Below are 14258 nucleotides of genomic sequence, written 5' to 3' on the forward strand. Positions count from 1 at the left end.
CAACTAGCAATATTATAGAAGCGCCCACTAGATGCTGCTTTAATTAATGGTCTACATTTTTGCCAGACAAACTCCTGTATTTGATGATTTGGCACATACATTGCTCATTCTTGAAGTGTAATTAAATGATCTAATTGGCCTGGATGTCTCCAAAAAAGGTGAACTGTTTAATGAATTAATTAATCAATAAATTTGTGTCTCACTTTGAAAATGGTTCTCCTCCATTTAATGTTCGAAATCCAGATTGGAATCTGTATTTGACATCCTGGGTGCCATCTTTAATTTAAAAATGTATATCCTTTACAGCAACATGGGAGCGTGTATTGGAAAGAAGGAGCCAGCCAAATTTTAAAGAATTTATCACCTGATCTTCCTTTACATCAGCTACTAAAGGTAATACGTGCAATGAAGAGCTTTGAAGGGAGAGTGAGCACACACACTCCTCTTTCTGACACTTAACAGTTGCTTTTTCCTTCCAAAATATTCCCTTTGCTTGTTTGTGTTAGAAGCCACTGCAGTATACTTTTTTTTCTCCTATATCCCAGGGGTTTCAGTATTTCATCTTCCCCTGGCATGACAGCATACAATTTTGTTAAAACATGCAACGCCCAGTGAGCACCACAATGTATGACAAGTGATCTATTTATTGTTTTATAAAGCTTAATATTATTTTAACATCTTTGCCATTATGGATAATATGTTTAGATCTGATTTCCCATTCAACTCACAAGATTTTATTAGCAAGAATACTTACGTGAAACGTGATAGACTTATCTCTGAAGGTTCAAACTATGGTCCAAGGAGTTCCTGTGCACAGGGTGGCTGCTTGGGGTTGTTTTGTGGCTTGTGGACATAGATTTGAAAAGCCTTCTCCTTTAAAGGTATAAGCAAAGGAGGCTCGTTCACCTGCACATTTACCAACGTGATATGTGCCAGCAATGCCCCTCTGCCATGTACATTGGCCAATCTGGACAGTCTCTACGCAAAAGAATAAATGGACACAAATCAGACGTCAAGAGTTAGAACATTCAAAAACCAGTTGGAGAACACTTCAATCTCTTTGGTCACTCGATTACAGACCTAAAAATGGCAATTCTTCAACAAAAAAACTTCAAAAGCAGACTTCAGCGACAGACTGCTGAATTGGAATTAATTTGCAAACTGGACACCATTAAATTAGACTTGAATAAAGACTGGGAGTGGATGTGTCATTACACAAAATAAAACTATTTCCCCATGTTTATTTTCCCCCCTACTGTTCCTCACATGTTCTTGTCAACTGCTGGAAATGGCCCACCTTGATTATCATTACAAAAAGCTTTTTTTTTTTTTTTTTCCCCCCTCTCCTGCTGGTAATAGCTCACCTTACCTGATCACTCTTGTTACAGTCTGTATGGTAACACCCATTGTTTCATGTTCTCTGTGTATATAAATCCCCCTACTGTATTTTCCACTGCATGCATCCGATGAAGTGAGCTGTAGCTCACGAAAGCTTATGCTCAAATAAATTTGTTAGTCTCTAAAGTGCCACAAGTCCTCCTTTTCATCTTGAAACCAGCCTTTCCCACCTTGAGATCAGAAAGAACTTTTAAACATTTGACGAAGACATCTGTACAACTGGTCTATTCAAATCTTAAATGTGTATATCCTGATTCCCAAATGAAAATATTGTCTGCAATGAACATGTGAACCATCTGGGGACTGGGTTAAAATACTGCAAAGTGGTGTTCTGAGTGTCAAATGAAGAATTCTCAAAAGACCATAACTAGTCATTGGAGACAACAATGTCAGTACAACCCCAATAAGAACAACAGTAGTTATCCATAGGGATAAATCCTGAAAACTGGAACAAAAGGACTATGCTGTGAGAGAACTATGCTGAAGTAAAGCAGAGCTCAGGAACGGAATCCTTAGCCCCAGCATCTGCTTCAGGGCCTGGTAAACTGCATAGCTGGCCCATGGCTAGCTACTGCAAAATACGTAAAAGAGTGGCAGACACAGCTTGTTTCTCCTCTCCAATGTGAGGTTTGGCCTGGGGTTTTCACACTGTTTGCGAATCCACTGGCTATGTCTCCAACATGCTGGCTTATATGGATTGTAGATGGGTGTAGTGTCTGACAGTGGGGGATCTTCAGTGCAACAATGTGACATTTCCATGCACATGTTCTTGGTGTCCTCTAACGTGCTCTAAGCCTCTAACTGCCAGATGCTAGTACTGGATGACAGCCTCAGGGGATGGATCATTTGATAATTGCCCTGTTCTGTTCATTTCCTTTGAAGCATCTGGCATTGGCCACTGTGAGAAGACAAGTTTCAGAGGGGTAGCCTTGTTAGTCTGTTTCAGCAAAAACAACGAGGAGTCTTGTGGCACCTTAAAGACTAACAAATTTATTAGAGCATAAGCTTTCGTGGGCTATGACCCTCTTCTTCAGATGTCTGCAGTGAAAATTACAGTAGTTTTGTCAGAAGACAGGGATACTGGGCTAGAATTACCCTTGGTGTAACCCACTATGGCCGTTCTTATTTTCTGTTGTATTTGGGCCTAATACAGGCACAGATAACTTCTCAGGATTTGGTCATTAGTATGAAAGTCCCTCCTGGAGTGATAATCTTTTTGATGATTTATTTTTTTCCCCAGGCTTGTTTTTCTGTCAGTGACAGCCCTGTTTGGATGGATTCCAGTACTAATACCCAGTGCTTATCGCTTGAGAAAGCTGTTGGAGGGGCACAAAACCTAGCTAATATAACTGGTTCACGAGCATGCGAGGTGAGAACTGGAGGAGGAAAGAATGAAAATTCTTATAGAGGCACTGGTGCCTCATGGCAAACTTAGAAAATAATTCTGTCCACAGCCACTAAGTGTGATATCTGTATGAGGCTGAAACTCGTGAAAAGGTAAGTTTAGTCTGAATATTGACAAAAACTGTCTGGCAGTGAAATGTACTAAGCTTTGGAATAGCGTCACAAAGGAAGGGGTGATGTCCTATTGCTTGGGAGTTGTAAAATTAGACTAGTCAAAGCAGTAGAAAATGCACTGTATGAAGCAAGCCTGCACTGGCAGAAAGAGTGACTGGATGAATTATTACTGTAAGTTACTTCTGTAATTCTGTGGGTCAGATCCTCAGCTGGTGGAGCTATGCTAATTTGCACAAGTTGAGGACCTGTCTCTGAGTTCAAGTGAGGAAAAAGATGCAGGAGCAGATTAATTTCAATTTTTGCTTTCATGCAGATGCCCATAGCAATAAAATATATTACAGAGTGTTTCTAAATTTAATTTTAGTTAAATTAATAAATGTCTCTAAACAAGACATCTGGAGCCCCGCAACACCACTATCCAGCCCTACCCAACACCCATCTCTTCATAGGTAAGGGAGAAAAAATGGGCCTTTCAAGTGCTCTGTGGAGGCAAACAAACTCAGACGGTTGTGGACCTGGGGATAAGTAAGTTCCAGAGGCCATAACAGAGAATGCCCCATCACCCCACCCTTTTTATTGCAGTGGGACTTCAGATCAGGCACCTCCTCCTACCAAAATTGTGACAATATGTCATGAAGTGAGAGGAGTCTTTTAGACGAGTGGTGAGCAAACTTTTCCAGTCCTGCCCCCCCATTACCATTCACGGAATTTGTTATGTCTCCCCCATTCATCACTTGTAATCTGAAGGAATCCCTTACTTCTGCACTGCTGCTGGTGGCAGTGCTGCCTTCAGAGCTGGGCAGCTGGGGCATTGATGTTTTTTGTGGTGCGGGAGGATAATTTTTTTATTCCTAGTCCTGTCCCGCCCCCAATACCCACTCTATTTTTATCCCACTCCTGCTATTATGGCCGTGGGTCCTTTGGAGCCTGCAGGATCCCAGCTTCTTTGCGCCCCCCCAGAGAACCTCTTGCACCCCTCCAGTTTGTGTACCACTGTTTTAGACAAGTAGCATATGTAAATAGCACCTGGTTGTCAGTTTGTTAGTGATGGTGAGTTCATCAAAATATAGTCCTATCCATATGCATAGCTCTTTTTGATTCATTGTGCAGAGTGTGTGCTCATTTGAGTTGAAATGAAACTTTAAACAGTGCAAAAATGTTTCTTTTAACTTATAACAGGCAATGAATTAACTTAAAAAAATCAGTGAATCTTAAGCATTTTTCTTTAATACATATATGAGAAATAATTATTCCTTAGCCATTAGTTATTTCTGGCTTGAAATACCCTGTCCCCCATCTACCCCACCCATACAAAGTTGTATAAGTTGGGAACCTTTTAAGGCTCTGGAGGCCAATGTTTGCATTGTATTGGGTTCCTCTGTATGTAATCAGTATGATTCATTCCATTGAACTGTCATTTCTGAAACATAAATTATGGATAGTAATGCTTTTTCACAGCCTTTTCCCAAAAGGTGAGCAAAATTCTCATAATGAAACTATGCATTATAGCCTGTTTAGTGCAGATTGCCTGCTGTGCACTGACTTTCATCATGCATCTGGCAAATTAAATATCCAGAGTGCAATGTACTGAACTCATTACACAGAGTTAATGATTATTGACTCCATTTAGTGTTTGTATTCCTAAGCATTTGCATTTCTTTCTCAGCGTTTTACAGGAAACCAGATCGCAAAGATTTACAGCCAGAATCCTGAGGTCTACGTACAAACTGAGGTTGGCTCAACTTCAGTCCACTTACTGGAAATCACAGTTGAAAATCTTTTTAATTTTTTAAAGAAAATATAAAAATGTTTTTGCTAAACAGAAGTACATTTTGTTTATTGAATTAGTTTTCATAATGCAAAATAGGTAATATAGAGGTGATGATTTTATAAAGTGGGTCTGGTTTTTTTAAATGGTCAGTTATTTGGCAGATGAAAATCAAATATCAGATCCTTTTAGAATGATGCATTTAACATTGTGAATACTTGTGGGTCACAACATTTTGAATCGAAGTTTTAAAAAAGTAGGCCTTAATTTTACCTGCACAAAATTGCATTTGCACCAGTTTGTGCAGGTATTGCCACATTTGGTCACAGAAAGCAGTGATTATACACAGTTGATACACACACAGAACGGCTATTTGCATGCATCAGTGCAATGTTTGCTGATGCAAAACAGGTGCCAGGCAGTGTTACCCAGGAAAAACTGGAGGTTGAGTTGAGCCCTTTTTAACAGATTGGCCCTTGAAGGTTATTTTGATCTCTCTAATTATAAAATGAATTACACATTTCAAACAAAAGTTTCCTTTTTTATTGACATTTCAGGAATCAACAATAACAATTATTATTTTAACTGCTCAAAGCTGAAAATCTGATGTTCTGCCTAAAGCAGTGATTGATACTTCATGCTTCAGAGCAAGGTGATAAACCCCTGTAATGCATGTTGGCAGTGCTGTACGTGAGGGAAGGACCTACATCCTGAAGCATGAGATCTGTCTGAGACTCCTGTTTTCGCATTTATTACTGCACTTGATAAAATTTCCAGGGCTTTTAAAATCCATTATCAATATGGACCAGTTGTCTTCCTGCAGCAATAAGTCTCACAGGTTCAATATACCCTTTGTAAAGAAATGTTTTCTTTAATATTGTTCTGTCTGTATTTGCATGAGTGTCATTGTGACACCTCTTATTCTAGTGTGGGATGGAGTGGAATGGATGGAAGACAGACTATATATTCTGGTCCCAAATTAAGACCAAATACAGAAGTGAATTAAACTGGGATCCCCAGTTGTGCTGAAAGGGATGTGGCAGTGCCATATTACAACCAGAGCCCCCAGGAGGAATTCTGTCTTGGTAAGAATTCCGCTTGAGGACCCTCAGGCAGCACACACTAGCTTGGCAGCTCACTACTTTATAGAGGATGCAGTGCGTTCCTTCCACTGTGCCAGCCTGTTTTGCTTGCTGATTTAGAGTTGAGCCAGAACCAACCTTTAGCCCAACACTCCTCATTCTCTTTCAGGCAGCTAGTGTCCACTGGAGCACGAGGAAGGGCATGGCCTGTGTTCCTCAGCCATGTTGAGATGTGTTCCTGGGTAGAGTCTCAAAAAGAGATAGAGGGTCATTAAACCCTACTGTCCTCATGATTCCATCTACAATCTATCTCTGAGCAGTTAGTTTGCGGCATAGTAGCAGGTAGCATTGCAATGCATAGCTGATTGGTGTCAGAGGGCAGGGTTGTAAGGATGGTCTATGTTGCCTGACTTAGGAAGAAGTTAATGGACTCAGGAAGACAAGAGCCCATGTAGGGGTGATGGAAGAGTCTCTCGGAAGAGGCAGGAGAAATTTATAAGATCTATTCCTTGTTTAGCTTTGGTTTCCTTTTGGATTCACTGATGGATGGTGTTGGTATGGTTTCTGTGCTGTCATCCATGCTTTGATTTTTCCGTCTCCCTGTTTTTTTTGTATGCAGACTTCTTTTTATTAAATTGTGGCCCTTGGGTACATCATGGCTGTGCAGTAATTCATGCTAAGGCAGAGTACACTAATATAGTGTGTGTATTTTGTATGTTTCAGAGCTAAAAGCTATTAAAAGCTTTTATTATGAGGTTCCTTTTTATATGGATGTCTTCTAAAAGCCCAGGCAGGAAAATTTTACTGGATAATCCTTGTAGTACTTCTTTTTCTGGTAGGCAGTACCCCTTGCTGAGATTTTATTAATATTTTGTTGCTTTTGTTTACTCAAACTGCATTTGCTTGGGCATGAATGTTGAGGGGAGTTACTATCTCAAGTTATCTTTTTGTTTCAGAGAATCTCTCTGGTTAGTAGCTTTGCAGCATCTCTTTTTCTAAGTGCTTATGCACCCATCGATTACTGTGATGGTAAGTGTTGTGTCTCTTCTTTTTCGGCGGGGGGGGGACGACAGTCTAGCATGGCAGTTCCCCTTGTCTCCCCATCATGAGTAGGAGAGGGGCATGATGTTTCCTACATGTTTAAGTCTTACTGCTCTGATGATGAGTGTATTTGAACTTGTGGCTCTGCACTGAATTAATTATTCCCATTTTAGTGTTCATCTTAATTCTGTCAGCCCTTTGTCCACATGTGCACATCTGAAATGTCTGTCAGTTATAATTTTGCTTTTTGTTGCCTTAGACTTGACATTCCTGATATTTCTATTCTTCCGTTGTTTGGGTTGGGTCTCTCAGCATGTAAATGAGCTTTCTCACCTTAATTGGTGGACAAATTTATAACAACAACATCCTTTCTCCAAAATGACAGGTTTCAGAGTAACAGCCGTATTTAGTCTGTATTTGCAAAAAGAAAAGGAGTACTTGTGGCACCTTATAAATTGGTTAGTCTCTAAGGTGCCACAAGTACTCCTTTTCTTTCTCCAAAATGTTTGTTAGCTGATGTTGTTAAATAGATGTTAACTAAAGCAAAAAATGAAAGGGTTTTAAATGATCTAAGTAAAAAATCCATTCCCTTTTCAATTGCTTGATGTCATCACTTTCTTGTGATGACATTGTCTTGGTATTTTTTCAGTCATCAAAGTGATCCAAGACAGGGTCTTAATTGCTAATTTAAAGAGAAAAACCAGCCTCCCCCCCCCCAAAAAAAAACCCCAACCCAAAACAGGCTTTCTTTTGCATCATAACACAGGCAAAAAGGTGACTAGCCCAATTACTTTTTTCTTTGCAGGTTACCTTTAAGTTTCAGTAAGCTTCAGTAATAATTTTTGCGGGTCTGCACCATATTTCCCAGTGGGCCATATTCTGAAAGATGCTGAGCACCCATCGCTCCAATGATCATTAGTGCAGGTTATGGATAGTCAGCAAGTGAACCCATCGACTTTATTGGGAGTTAAGGGTGCTTAGTCCCTCACAGAGTGCCTCAGCACTTTGGAGGATTAACCCCAACATACTAAACTAAAGCTGGTCAAAACTCTTTTGGATTTTTTGTGTGTGTGGAAAAAATGACTTTTCAAATGAAAAGAAAAATTTCATTTTGGTTGAAATTTTCCATTTGTTTTTCAATGAAAAACTAAAACGGTTTGGTTTTTGAAAACTATTTTCAGAGAGAGAAGATAGGGAGGAATGTAGCGGCTCTGGCACTGCACCGCCCCTTTGTGGCAGGGGTGGGATAGGGAGTCGGAACCTCACCACTCCCAAGTTCCCGTGCCTGTCTCTCTGTGGGCGGCCGGTTGCAGCCTAATGGCCTCCTTCCACACAATCACCCCTGGCTGGCGAGGTAGTGCAGCCTATCTGCCAGAGTCCATGTAACTTGCCCCAAGTATCCGGGCAGTGTGGCCCATACTGCCAGTCATCATCTAACCCCTGCTCACTGGGGCAGACTGCAATGTAATGGCCACTCATCATTGGCAAGGGGTTAGGACCAGCTGCCTCTGCTTATTCCCAGGCTACCCCTCTGCAGCCCCAGTACCTTTCTGGGCCTTTACCAGGTTTATCAGGCTGGAGCTCCCCAGCTCCCTTTGCCCTTCCCCAGCACAGCACAGCACTGCTCTGCTCTGCTCTGGGTACCTTGCTCCCAGACAGCTAGCCCTTTCCACTCCAGGGCTAGAGTGAGACTCCTCTGCTTCTGGCCCGCAGCCCTCTTATAAGGGCCAGCTGGGCCCTGATTAAGCCAGCCACACCTGTGGTCAGCTGCAGTCAGCTTCTCCTGGCTGTTCTTAATCCCTTTCCCTGCTGCAGCCCTCTCCAGGGCTGCTTTCAACCCCTTCAGGGCCAGAGTGGGGTGACCACCCCGCTTCAAGGAAAAACAACTTTTTCAGTTTTTGAAATGGAAATGTTTTTTGGTTTAGTCAAAAAAAACAAAACATTTTGTGAAAAACTTTGAACAAAATGGGAAATTTTTTGTTTCATTTGAAATTTTTCACAGATAACATATAGCATTCTAACCAGCTCTAACTTACACATACGATGCCCTTCTAATTCTGTTGCTCCTCTGGACATTTAAATATGTAGAGTAAATATTCAGTCCTGAGGATATACAATTATTAAATATTTATGTGAAAAAGATGAGAGAATGAAGTAAGAAATTACAGTGTCAGTCTTTACTAGACTGAAGATCATGTATTATTTAAGTTACATTCTATCTTCCATTCCCTTGTCTTCCATTAACATAATGGGAGATCATTCTAATTCCAGTAATAAAAAATAATTATTATGCAATAGTTATTTTGCTGCTGATTACAAAAGCCTGTTATTTTCTCATCTTCTACAATTTCCTGCAGTTCACCTGATCTCTTTCCATGAATCCTGTATATCGCATTTGGAAATACATCTCTTAAAATAATGTTCATATAATAGACTTCTATTCTTCATTTCTGTAGGTTTAACTTCAGGGCACATAGGCTTTAAAAGACCCTGTCAAGTTACACTAGAGGACTAAACAACTTATGTCTTTAAAGTTGTAGATTACACAAGGAAATGTTACTTACTCCAATTAAAATGTTTCCTTTTTAAGGCCCAGTCTCATAAGGCATGACTCGCTATCCATAAGCAGCAGAACACCCTCGTTTGATTGATTAAAAAAAATTAACTACAATGTGGGGAAAGAGGAACGATTTCCATGTATATTGTGCAGATGTTAAAAGTAAGATACAGGAACTCCTCACTTAACTTCGTAGTTATGTTCTTGAAAAATGCGACTTCAAGCGAAACGATGTTAAGCGAATCCAGTTTCCCAGTAAGAATTCATGTAAATTGGGAGTGTTTGGTTCCAGGGAAATTTTTTTCACCAGACAAAAGACTTTGGTACACAGCAATGATGATTGTGAAGCTTGGTTGAGGTGGTGAAGTCAGAGGGTGGGATATTTCCCAGGGAATGCCTTACTGCTAAATGATGAACTAGCCCTCAAGGGTTAACTCGTTGTTAATGTAGCCTCACACTCTACAAGGCAGAAGGAATGAAGGGAGGGGAGACAGCATAGCAGACAGAGACACACACTGTGTGTGTGTGTGCGTGTGTGAGTGAGAGAGAGATGTGCATTTCCCCTTTAAGTATGCTGATCTCTGTCTTAAGTACACTGCCTTGTTAATTAGATCAGCAAGAGATCACCCACCTCAGCTGTCGCCTCCGGGACTGTTGTGTCCCGTCCCCCCCCCGGCTCTATGGAAGATGGGATAAGTGGGGTGCAGGAGCAGGGGGGGAGGAGACACCCTGACATTAGCCCCCCTCTTCCCCTCCTCGCAGCAAGCAGGAGGCTCAGGGAGCAGCTCCTAGGCAGACGGCAGGAATAGCGCATGACACTGGGTGAGGGACAGCTGAACTGCCACAATTGATAGCCTGCTGGGCAGCTGCTGCACAGGGAACTTAGGGGAAGCGGGGAGCTGCTAGGGGCTGTGGGTCCACCCTAGTTCCAGCCCCCACCAGCTAGCTCCACCGGGCTGCTCTTCCTGCAAGCAGTGGACAAAGCAGGTGGCTGCCAAACAACATTAGAAGGGAGCATTGCACAACTTTAAACGAGCATGTTCCCTAATTGATCAGCAACATAACAAAACAACATTAACTGGGACGACTTTAAGTGAGGAGTTCCTGTACATTTGGGACCTAAAATACTTGAGTGTGTCACCTTGAGGCATTGTTACTTTTTTTTTTTTTTTTTATAAAACACCTTAAAGAACGGCTACTCAGCTCTTGACATGGAGAGACTTTTATGTTTTGAAATGTTTTGTAAGTACCTTAGGCACACCATAGCTTAGCATACTTCATGTTCTATCAAAGAAGAACATACTAAATTAAGGCCTTTGTCAAGAGAAAGCATATTGGCCTAAATTCATCCTGATGCAGCTCTGTTGGTGCCAATGGCGATATATTAGCTATGAATTTGACTCACCAAGAAACCGAGAAGAGAGCTTTGACACAAATACACTAGGTCAGAGGTGAGCAAACTGCGGCCCACGGACCACATCCAGTCCGCGGTACCGTCCTGCCTGGCCCCTGAGCTCCTGGCAGGGGAGGCTAGCCCTCTCCCCAGCAGACTCAGCTCGCCATATTGCCAGGACTCTGGCCCACTGCTCCTGCCAGGCAGTGCGTTGGCGTGGCTGGCTCTGGCTGGGCGGCGGGGCTGCGAGCTCCTGCTGCTCTAAGGGGCATGGTAAGGGAGCGGGGGGGTTGGATAGTGGGTGGGGTACTGGGGGGGCGGTTAGGGGCAAGGAGTCCTGGGGGGCAGTTGGGGGACAGGGAGCAGGGGTGATTGGATGGGGCGGAGGTTCTGGGGTGGGGTGCAGTCAGGGGACTGGGAACAGGGGGGGTTGGATAGGTGTGGAAATCCCAAGGGGGCTTTCAGGGGTGGGGGTATGGATAGGGGTTGGGGCAGTCAGGGGACAGGGAGCAGGGGGGGTTGGATAGGGGGTGGGGTCCTGGGGGGGGGTTAGGGTCAGGGGGTCCGGGTCAGGGGGTCCTGGGAGGGGCCGGTCAGGGAACAAGGAGCAGTGGGGTTTGGATCGGCCGGGAGTTCTGAGGGGCGCAGTCGGGGGTAAGAAGTGGGAGGGGGTGGATGGGGGCGGGGGCCAGGCTGTTTCGGGAGGCACAGATTTCCCTACCCGGCCCTCCATACATATCGCAACCCCGATGTGGCCCTCTAGCCAAAAAGTTTGCCCACCCCTGCGCTAGATGTTATATATATGTTTTACAGTATTGATCTCTGGATATTTTTTTCACTTTTAGTCCATTAATAAATCCAATTAGGCAATGTCTTTTGGTCCTTTGTAATAGAATTTTGTTTTTTTCCCCCAGTGTTGAATCATTTAGGCTTTTTTGCATCAGTAATTAACATTTGGTGATCCTTACTGCACTTGATGGTGATCTTGAACTATCAATCAATGGTACTTGGAATGAGATACTGAATCCCTTCCATCCACATATGGATCCTCTTCTCAATCACCATTGGACCATGACCTCTGATATTGAATTCATTTATTGTTGAGTGAGTGTCCATATGAAGTGATAGTTCAAAGATCTGCCTTTGCTTTGTATGGCTTGACTCACTTAGATTTTAACCCTTGGAGTACTGGCAATCTTTAGACTGCCATCTAGATGAATATGTAGGAAGGTATGTGTACTCTACCTGTCTTTTATATGTAAAGATAGATATAAGTAAAATATTAATTTCTCCCTATAGGCTCCAATAGGTTAATAGTTCATTTAAAATATTTTTTCCATTTCTCAACTGAGTTCTGAATGGGAAGGTAAATGAAATGATCCTTTCATCCTTGAGTAGTATAGACATATCTGAACATTTATTAGCAATTGGTGGCCTGGGGGAATTGAACCATCATCTTTTCATTGTAGGAGCTCAGACTGAATTGCAAAGGTTGGTGTTTTGCCCATCTAACTGGCTTTGTGGTGTTGTGAACACTGTCAGAGCATATAATATATATATGAAAGCTATTTGACATTCAATAAATAATATTATGTCCATACAGAGTGGATTGATTAAAATCAAAGCACTTTAAATAACCCATTTTAATCATGATTTTAATCAGCAAGCAGAAAACCTTGTTATACTCAATTTTAGTTGCGTTTTGCATTTTTACTTTAGTTATTTGCCTAAAGAAAGTGTGATTTTTATGAAAGCATGTTGATTTTTAGTGTGTTGATTTGCAACTATATATAGCCTTGATACTAAATTTGTTGCTTCTTTTTGCTAACAAGGAGGATACACTATATCTATACAAATTTATTTAAACTATATAAGTTAACACATTTATTCAGATTCTTAATTGTTTCTTTTGTTTATGGTAGAATATGGTGAATGATGCATTTCTTATTTACTAGTCAATTAATTTGTTTATTTGTGATTTGTATCAAGCTTTTAGTTGGATGGAAATGCAATTAAATTAAAATGCTCAAAAGCAGCATTTTAATTTATTATTAAATAAAACTACCTTAAATGTGCTGGATACAAAGTAAAAAATGATCAAAAAGTTTATCAGAATATGTTTTATATTTAAAAGTATCCAATTTATTATACAAAGGAAGTATTATCTGTAATGAATTAACTGAACTGATTGTTTTTAGTTACCATGTCCTTCAAGATTTTAGAATCAGTAGATTTCATCCTTTCACACCTAGTTTTTATTTGTAGACTGGAAGGGGAAAATAAACTTTCCTGCTTTTGTCAACTTGCAATTGGTTTCTTAACTTTGAACAAGCTAGTCATTGAACTGAACTAGTTGAATAAATTGATATGAAGAAGATATTCTCTCTGCACCTGCAGAAGAGGCTTCAGCTGTCAAAAGCCTGGTTAGCACTTCAACAAACTCTGGTTCCACCAGTTTTGTGGTTTGACTTTCTTTGAAACTTGACAGCAGACCTGTGCTGATTAATATTACTTTTTATATTTAGTTTAAATTATTTTAATAGATTATAGTAATTTTAGGCTTTAACCTGGGTTGTCAATTTTCAAATTTAATTTTAAAAATGTTTACTTTTAAAAAGAAACCTATATATGATTAATTTTTTTTAAATTAAATTTTATTTTAAAAAAAATCAGTTTTGTGCACCCTGTGTCCATAGAACAGGATTAAAGTGGGAGGTTTTAATGCTCTGCCAGTTGCATTTTGCATAGAAGGGACTAGAAAATTGCATACAAACAAATGATGATAGAGTTTAAAGACTGGAACTGTCATGACATTTTTCAAAATGGTATAAGAGAAGTCTGATTCAATGTGTCTCTAGGTTTAGATAAGGAATCTACCCACAAAATCACTATATGTTTCTTTAAAACTTTTATTGCTCACTGAATAATTAAACCTTTAGACACTTGGCATTTTACTCTAGGAAGCTAGATGTGTGATAGAGCTTTTCCACAAAACATTCCTCTTTGGCCCTTTTGTATAGGTTTGTCCAGACACTGTGCCATCGCTGCAGAGTCCTTGTGCAAGGACTCCCATTATGCCTAGACCATGTACAGGGGCGTTAAGTGGTAGGAAGGGGTTCCTTGCACCCTCTGTCTCTCTTGTGAACTTCTACTGGTGTTGCATGTAGTTTGTCCTGAAGAGTGTGGTGGCTGATTTTTTTAAAAATGGTCCCTTCAAGAACGTGGAAAAGCTGGAATGTCCCTGTATCTGATTAAATCCTGTTGTATTTATTGCTTTTGGTGGTGGTGGGTGTGATTGACAGCGGGAAAGAGCAATACATCTCTTGTCCATGGGAAGTGTGCTGTGCTATGTCGAATTCCTACTGCTGAATCATAGGGCAAATTAACCAGCATATAATGTATTAAGTGAATTTAATTTGCATGAAATGAGATTGATTGAATTTAATACATTTAATTTCATTTATACATCATTAACTCAGGTAAGGTGTAATCTAAATTTCC

At 40.9% G+C, this 14258-nt stretch overlaps 2 protein-coding genes across 12 annotated transcripts in view; one reads left to right on the forward strand and one right to left on the reverse strand.

The window, feature by feature from the left end:
* The window catches only part of NUB1 (negative regulator of ubiquitin like proteins 1), a 374196-nt gene that overhangs the window by 79839 nt on the left and 280099 nt on the right, over positions 1–14258 (reverse strand). The window contains exon 1 of one of the 3 annotated variants that reach the window (XM_073334643.1): positions 5693–5696. The exons of the other annotated variants lie outside the window; for them this stretch is intronic. The gene's annotated coding sequence lies outside the window, so the exon portion shown is untranslated. Of the gene's footprint in view, positions 1–5692; positions 5697–14258 lie in introns of those variants that run through there. 3 annotated transcript variants of the gene reach the window in all.
* XYLB (xylulokinase) overlaps positions 1–14258 on the forward strand; it is a 142555-nt gene that overhangs the window by 11383 nt on the left and 116914 nt on the right. For 8 of the 9 annotated variants that reach the window (XM_073334652.1, XM_073334655.1, XM_073334653.1 and 5 more), the window contains 4 exons: positions 307–393; positions 2639–2767; positions 4583–4648; positions 6723–6795. In XM_073334652.1, coding sequence (XP_073190753.1) covers positions 307–393; positions 2639–2767; positions 4583–4648; positions 6723–6795 — 355 coding nt within the window. The remainder of the gene's footprint in view (positions 1–306; positions 394–2638; positions 2768–4582; positions 4649–6722; positions 6796–14258) is intronic. The other variant, XM_073334651.1, reaches the window with a different exon arrangement.

Source organism: Lepidochelys kempii, chromosome 2 (genome assembly GCF_965140265.1).
Source record: "Lepidochelys kempii isolate rLepKem1 chromosome 2, rLepKem1.hap2, whole genome shotgun sequence".
NCBI classification, from domain to species: domain Eukaryota; kingdom Metazoa; phylum Chordata; order Testudines; family Cheloniidae; genus Lepidochelys; species Lepidochelys kempii.